This window comes from Eufriesea mexicana, unplaced genomic scaffold (genome assembly GCF_001483705.2).
Source record: "Eufriesea mexicana isolate 0111107269 unplaced genomic scaffold, ASM148370v2 scaffold2818, whole genome shotgun sequence".
NCBI lineage: Eukaryota > Metazoa > Arthropoda > Insecta > Hymenoptera > Apidae > Eufriesea > Eufriesea mexicana.
In genome coordinates, this window is record NW_016910880.1 from 680234 (window position 1) to 688812 (window position 8579).

The following is an 8579-nucleotide window of genomic DNA, read 5'->3' on the forward strand; positions in this document are numbered from 1 at the left end:
GGCACGCTGATAGTAGACGTGACATTGTTGGCGCGATTCGATAACGCGATTAGGTTCGGTGTGTTGTTGCGAAATAATACGGCCTGTCATTCGCTGGAGCGAAAAATCGGTGAAAATACGCCGTGGTGAACGCGCCGAGACCTTTTCGAGCTCGCTGTCAAAGTTTCTCCGGTCGAGGGAGCACGATCGAGAGTTCTTTCGAAGGCACCAGCTGTCGCGAAAATTCCCACAGCGTTTATCTAGCGTTCGGTATCTAGTCTCGTATGTACAAGTGGATAGACTTATCGGTGCTTAGCATCGCGGTGTACGCGTTGTCAGTGTTCGGAATACTGTACACGATATATAGCACTTTCGTAGGAATCGAAGGACCGAGCTGACTAGAAAATATCGAGGCTTCTTCGTCGAGACATCGGGCAAGAATTCGCTGCGTCTGTATCTCTTCTCTTTTCATTATCTTTTTTTTCCTCGTTTCTTTCTCTATAGACAGCTCCGAAATTTCTAACGCGATTCTTGCCCGATCGACGGTCAGAGATAGAAATGGAGAACAGAAGAACATCGAAGGCTTCGCCCTGTTTCGCATCGGATAGAGCGCGTAGCGAGCTTTCTCCTTCGATCGTCTCTGAGAGATGGAGAAACTCGAAGGTCTGCGCGGCTCGTCTCCGCGGCATGCACTAGAACTAACGATTGTACACTTCCGGGGAGACCCGACGCCGGGCGTCGTCGGGAAGCAGATTCTTTCGTCCGTTTTGTATCACAGTTAACTGGGATCCGTTTATGCACCAGGTCGATAGTCCGCGATTATGTTTTTCAGGAACGTGTAAATGTCTTTGAACGTCGGTCTCGAGGTCTCGTCCCTCCGCCAGCACGAGCACATCATCCTGTACACCTCTTCCGGGCACATCGTGGGTTTCGGAAGGTATATCTAAAATAAAAACACGCAAGCTTGTAGGGTATATTGGTATTAACTAGACAAGCGATAATTAAATATTCTTTGTTTTATTTATTATGCTTCCTTATTCGAGTTATCTGGTTTTAGGCGACACGGGAATAGTGGATTTTTCGTTGATCGAATTAGGGATGCTTTTCAGTAGCTTCGAATGGTTTTCAGAACAAGGTTTCTCAATCTTTTTCTAGCATTTTAGGATTTATCAAAAATACCTGTCAATATTTTTATTGCAGCCCTACCAGTCTTTGTCAAATTTATATAAATTCGAGGTCCCCAATGAGGAAGCTTGTTCTAATCCTTTTTCAAGTATTATGGTTCCCTTCTGCAGTGACACGTATGGTTTCTTGTCCCCAAATTTTTATATTTTTGGGAAATTTGTATTTGTAAAAAATACTCGTAAATATTTCTATTGCACCCCTACCAATTTTCATTAAATTTGTATAAATTCGAGGTCCCCAATGAGGAATCTTATTCTAATCCTTCTTCACCTTATAGTTCTTTTCTGCAGTGCACGGTTTGCTTCCCCAATTTTTTCACATTTTCCAGAAATTTGTATTTGCGAAACATACTCGTAAATATTTCTATCGCACCCCTACCAATTTCCCTTAAATTTATATAAATTCGAGGTCCCTAATGAGGAACCTTGTACTAATTCTTTTTCAACTTATGATTCCCTTCTAGAGGGACTTGTATGCTCTCCCCCTCCCCATTTTTCCATATTTTTCAGAAGCTTGTATTTGTTAAAAATACTCGTAAATATTTCTATTGCACCCCTACCAATTTCCCTTAAATTTATATAAATTCGATACCCCCGACGAGGATCCACGTTCTAAAACACGCTGGTAAAGAATAAAAGCGAGAATTTGATCGCAAGCAGAGTTCGCGAGACTTGATCCACGTGATTTAACTCCTCGACGAGGATCTACGAAAGCTATCCAGTTCCTCTTGCCGCCGTTACCGCAAAAAGAAGAAAGAGATACCTGTAACTCGGCCCCGTAGTACATGTGTTCGGCGTTCTGTATCACCTGATCGTTGGTCAGATGTTGGAAAGGTTTCTCTCTGGCCAAGCTCATCACTTCCCACAGAGTGACGGCGAACGACCAGACGCTGCTCGAGCAAGTGTACCTGTCCTAGAATCGAGACGCAAGTTCATTGGTAGTTCCCGCTTATGGTCGCGGATCGATCTAGAACGCGCTCGTTAAAGAGAGAACAAGATTCGCCGGGACGAAAATCATTTAGCCTTACCAGCAGAATGCTTTCCCACGGCAGCCATCTGATTGGCACCGGCGGTCTGCCGCTTATGTCACTGTAATCCTTCTTGTAAAGGTCACTGCACATCGCTATGTCGGTCACTTTCACGGTGTAAGAGCGGCCCACTAGACAGTTTCTGGCTGCCAGGTCCTTGTGCACCAGATTCTTCGACTCGAGGAACCTCATGCCCGATGCTATCTGCGTCCCCATGTACATCAGGCAGCTCTGACTGAAAGCAACACGCCAGACATGTCTTTCAATCCGTCCACGTTAACCTCTATTCCTCCATTTTCACGACATAATAGAGCTATTATAGACAGCTCGGCAGATGACAGTCGAGAGCCTTTCGTTCCTACAATGGGTATACACGCGTTTCTTAGCGAACTTTCGAGTTAGAGAAATTATGAAAATTCCGTGCCTGCGTGATTGTGCTAACTGGGTGATCACGAGCACCCCACCTGTACCGTAGTATCCAGATTGTACTCTTCTCTCTACGAGACCACTGTTAGCCTCTATACCGAGTGTCAAAACTACCGTAGAAATTACGAAAAATTCCAGTCCACCTAGAAAATAGAGCGACTCAAAGTGTAACACCACGTTCTCGAATTAGAGGATTCCCATTATCGCGAAAAATCATAATTCGGTCTAAAATTCATCAGGAAGTTTAATTTTTCTTATCCACTATTAGCATCTATACCGAGTGTCAAAAATACCGTCAAAATTACGAAAATTTCCAGTCCATCTAGAATATAGAGCTATTCAAAGGGTAATACCACGTTCTCGAATTAGAGGGTTCCTACTGTCGCGAAAAATCATAATTCGGTTCGAAAATCATCAGGAAGATTAATTTTTCTCATCCACGCGATCGGATGAAAGATTAATAATGCCACGCGATTTTACCCAGCGTTTGTGATATAATATTCCCGAACTGGAGGATTCCAACTGTCGCGAAAATTCATCAGGAAGGTTAATTTTTCTCGTCCACGCGATCGGATAACACGTTAATTGTCGATGGTGGGAGAAAAGAGAGCGGCAACATTGTCGGGCAGAGTAATTTATGATCCGCGTAATCGCATATAATCGGAAGCCGCATAACGCGGAAGTGGCATTAAGATCAATCGGGTAGGTTATGAACGAACCGGGCTGGGATGGTGGCCGAATAAAAGAGAGGGCGCGCGACAAGTGAATATATATTCATGGGTGAGTTATTACAGTGATCGGGGCGCCATCGCGATTTCATTTCGCGACGCTCGTAAGTCGGTGCCAGGGATTACGATGCTCGTGTATCGTTTTAGGATCGCCACGGCGAATAGCGGGATCTCACCTAAGGGCTTTCAAATTGCAGCTTGGCCTAAGCGTTCCCGTAAGTGGCACACTGTACTGAAGATAATGGGCGAGATCACCGAGTTCCGTGTACTCGATGATCGTCCACGGGACTGGTTCCACGGCGCACACTCCCAGGATCCGAGCCACGTTCGGGTCGGACAGGCTCGACAGAAATCGCACTTCTCTTATTTGGTCCGTCGTACTACCGGCTCGAATGTCCCCGCTGCAAGTGGGCACGCGAGCCACCACCAATCTCGAAGCATCTGCCACCACGTCCTCTAATCCCACTGTCTCGCACACTATCGCCTGTGGACGATAAAACAGCATTCTTACCGACCAAAGTCGCGCACCGGTGATCGTTAGTGGCTGAAAACAGATTCTCTTTCCCGCCAATTTATTTCAAATTTTTTTTTTTAATAGAAAATTTATAGAACGCGTCATTTCGATATATTCCGAATTACGTTTACATTTCAATCGAAATAGGCGTTAAAAATATTTGCTATTTTATATAAATATATAGTAGCCCATGAAAATATTGAAACGCTATATTTCACAATTTTTCTTTTTAATACTAGAGTTATGGAATGCGTCATTTCGATATATTCCGAATTACGTTTATATTTAATTTAAAATAGCCTCTATAAATATTAACTATTTTATATAAATATATAGTATCCCATAAAAATATTCGAACACCATATTTCAAAATTTTTTTTTTTAATACTAGGTTTATGGAACGCATCATTTCGATATATTCCGAATTACGTTTACATTTAATTTAAAATAGCCTCTATAAATATTAGCTATTTTATATAAATATATAGTAGCCTACGAAAGCATTCAAACGCTATATTTCAAAAAAATTCTGATTTTAATGAAAGTTTGCGCGCACTTAACGTGTAACGAGTTACACATGCAGTAATTTTTTCGTTGGCTGAAAATGACGTTGAGGGGGTAAAATCGACGACTAAAGTTTGAACAATTTTTTAAAATTTTTAAACAGGATTTCACATATAGAGTGTTAGAGCACCAAATATTTCCATTAAAATCAGAATTTTTGAGTTAGTGTACTCTCCTAAAATTTTTATAGCGTTCGAATACTTTCGTAAACCACTGTTTTATTTATTATAATTAATAGTTATTAAATAGTCTCATAGTTTTATTTAGTAGTTAATCGCGTATAATTATGTTGCTTTTAAGTCGACACATGTCATATCATACTAAACCTAGTATTAATTATAACTTATTTCATGTTAACCCAGTTGAGGATTTTTCCACTTTCGTATTAGGTTCTTTCTCTTTTAACTTATGGTTGCTTGTTATTATATACACGTTTCTCGCTTTACATATCTATTACCAGCGTTTGAAATCGTGAAACGAAGCGTGGTTAGCAAGGCGTTGTGGGTTTCTGGGTTAGGTGTTGCATGAATTTTGTGGTACTCACCTGATAAGATGATTCTTTCAGACACGTAGCTTCGAGCTAACTACCGGATACCGTACTTATAACTTTTCTATCTTTAGTTCCAATATTTTCTTTCAATTTAAATTCCGGTTTTCAGATTTCCTATAATTATATTTACTCATACTCGATATTACATTTTCCTCGTTATTTACAATCGATTCAGTAAAGTGTACCCAAACGTAGCGTATTTAGATAATGGCAATTTAAATCAATAAAAACATAAATACCGGCTGGCTCAAATAACTACAAATTTCCTTTATCTACGTATCAAAGAGCCTTTCAATATATCTATCCAATTACTTAGAATCAATAGATTTTTAGCCTTTTATTTATGCCAATTTTTTAACTCGCCACGATATTATTCGAAAATGTCAATACAATTAAACAACCGGATCAAAAATTAATGGAATTCTATATGAAGTGACTGTGAACCGAGAAATGAAAATTATCATACAATTATATTTGCATTTCCACAAAATTCAATTATTAACCTTTTGCACTGGATTTTCTCGTTACTATTACAGAAAAATAATAATTCGAAAATTCATTGTCATAAAGTGGACGATATTTTCAAAACGGTAAATAAGAAATCGTACACAAATTGAAATATAGAAATATTTTTCGGGTAATTTTAAATTTGATATATTAATTACTGATCTTTAAAATCGGATTAAATGGCGACTGAGATTCGGCCCCTCTCCAGTGCAAAGGGTTAATCTTACCAAAGGCAACCTCACATTTTCGGCAAAGGCAAAATTAAAAATGCCGAGCCTATTTTTCGATTTCTATTTAAACACTTGCAAGGTTAACTTTCATCTTCCAAGACTTCCTAGAATAATCGATGGACCAAAGTTGGGTCGTATACCTGTTACGGGAAGAATCGATTGTAAATCACGCGTCATGGGGCGCAGTTGGCGCATTAATCGTCGAGGGGGCTGGAAGACAACGCTTCGCAGCTTCTTCGACTCGCTATCGTCGCTAATGCACACGTAAACCAATGAATCCCGGAAGTATATCGACGCGGAAATCTGCGCCCGTGTGCACATCTTGTACGCGCATAATGTACACAGTAAGTGCATTATCCCGGTGCTTCGTTGTCGTTCCTCTTCGATGTTCCGCGGGCAAAGTTTCCCTGTAGTTTGCAGACGAACGTATTATCGCGTGTATCGCGCAGTCGTAATAGAGCCCTGTTACATAGCCACTGATATCGGTTTATCGATCACGCGATTCTAACTGTCGACTCGGGCTTATCGTTTATCCCAATTATGCGACTTTCGCCGATGTTTTTCTACCCGTGACTAAATTATTCCGCGATTAACTGCGCTCGCCGAGGAACGCGTATTCGATACTCGCGAGATCGGCCAGATTTTAACTGCAGATTTCAGCTTAACGTTAAGTAGAATTATTCCAATCTCGTATATACTTTTTCCAAATAGCAAGCAATTTTTTGACGATCAGAGTGGAGAGACGTAGAAGTAGTATTTTCATTATTTTATTGATTGAGTAATTTGCTAAATTTAGTTTCATTTTTTGAAATTTACGATAAGGTTATTCAATAGGATTTTTTAAAGAGAGAATCAATTTTTCGATGATCGTCCAATAGAAATAATACACAGACGAATCTCCATTTAATGCATAGAATAGTTTAGTTATTTTATTTCGTTGATCCTCATGATGGTGACTAATTTACTAAATTCGCTTTCATTTTTTGAAAATTACGATAAGGTTATTAAATAGGATTTCTTAATGAGAATCATTTCTTCGACGATCGTCGAGTAGAGATAATACGCGGAGTACCCTATATTTGTTATGCATAGAATATTTTCGTTATTTTATTTCGTCATCTGTCATGGTCGTCACTAATTTTCTAAATTCACTTTCATTTTTTGAAATTTTGCGACGAGGTTAATAAATAGGATTTCTTTTAAAGAGAATTAATTTTTCGATGATCGTTGAGTTAAGATAATACGCGGACTACCCTATATTTGTTATGCATAGAATATTTTAGTTATTTTATTTCGTTGACCCTCATGGTGGTGACTAATTTTCTAACTTCAGTTTCATTGTTTGAAAATTACGATAAGTTTATTAAATAGAATTTTTTAATGAGAATCAATTTTTCGACGATCGTCGAATAGAGATAATACGCGGAGTACCCTATATTTGTTATGCATAGAATATTTTCGTTATTCTATTTCGTCGTCTATCATGATGATCGCTAATTTTTTAAATTTACTTTCATTTCTTAAAAATTCCATCACCGCGAATAAACAGGTATTTCTTTTTATTATTATATAGAAAAATAGAAATTTTACTGAGTCCCTGAGCCCACGATAAAAATATTCCCCAATAGTCCATTCTCTTTATTCATTATTACACTATATAACAATTCCTAGTTATATCCGAAGAGCAATTGAAAATTTTATTATTCCCAATAACAGTCAATTATACCCACTAAATTCTCCGATTTTCATATATTTCCTCGAATCGCGAATAAATTAATAAACTCTTCCACGATTATCAGAGACACCCTCTTCGGGGTGCTACTCGCGATGGTTACGTCACTGACAACCCCAACGTCGATTTCGCGTGTCGCGTGTATTTGCCGAACGGCGAAGAAATCCTCGGCGCAACGCGGGGAGTAGCCCCGAAGCACAGAGGCATCCGAATATCGTTACGCGCGATAATAACTTCCGATTAAGCACCGGAGTAGGTAACAAGCGGGTGTTAAAGGTTAACGCCAGGAGGACGAGTATCGCGTTTCGTCATCGCGGCGCGGCTTTTCGCATTAGTCACGGGCGAATCGGAACGCGTGCGCGAGATAGGGAGGACGCGTGCACGTGCACGCTGTAAAGCGCATCGTTTCCCAATCGCTTGTCCGTACCTCGCCGATGTTCCTCGAGCCGAGCTTCTCCGTGGTACGTAGGCACTGTCGGGGTATGTTGCTGGGCTCAATCTCCTTGCACTTGTACGGCTTGTTCATGCTGGGTGCGATGTTCCAGCTGACGACAGGTGCGGGTATCTGTGGGCAAAGCAGGTACGTCAATGGTGTTTCGTCCGAATCTTCTTGTCGATTGTACGAAGAATTCAGGCGAAGGTTTACGTCGTTTTAAGAACGTAAACTATTTTTGAAGGTTTAAATATAATTTAATTACAAGATATTTACAGCAATTTACAAGATGTATTAGCGATATGCGTTCTATCTTGGTGTCGTTTGTGTCGTTTTGATGTTTGTACTGTCTGTCGTCTTGGTGTCGTGTATTTTTATATGTTCGTCTGTTGCTGTCATTGGCTGTCGAGATGTCTAAGTGGTGGGTGTGTTTTTCCTCCTATTGGCGACGTGTTCGTTGGAAGGATGTGCATGAGGTTCGGAACAGGTAGGTGGAAGGGGAAGTTTAAACAAATTGTTAATTTGTTTGTAGGTTTGGGAAATTCTAATCCTTTTATGGGGGTTGACTCGGGGGGTCAGTTTCGGAGGTCGAGGTGTCCGCGAATCGTGGGACGCTGGTTATAAACGAGTAAACCATCGTCCCTTCGATTCGGGTCCCTTGTTCCTGAGGGTATGCATGGAAATAGGGATAAGGTAGAGGTCTG

The 8579-nt window shown here is 40.3% G+C and overlaps 1 protein-coding gene across 1 annotated transcript in view; it reads right to left on the bottom strand.

Annotated features, from left to right (window-relative positions):
- Window positions 1-573: 573 nt before the first annotated feature.
- LOC108550449 (discoidin domain-containing receptor 2) overlaps window positions 574-8579 on the bottom strand; it is a 109833-nt gene continuing 101827 nt past the window's right edge. The window contains exons 12-16 of the mRNA XM_017904195.1: window positions 7870-8007; window positions 3522-3829; window positions 2192-2426; window positions 1927-2076; window positions 574-922 (exon numbers count right to left, since the gene is read on the bottom strand). Coding sequence (XP_017759684.1) covers window positions 773-922; window positions 1927-2076; window positions 2192-2426; window positions 3522-3829; window positions 7870-8007 — 981 coding nt within the window. The 3' untranslated portion in view covers window positions 574-772. The remainder of the gene's footprint in view (window positions 923-1926; window positions 2077-2191; window positions 2427-3521; window positions 3830-7869; window positions 8008-8579) is intronic.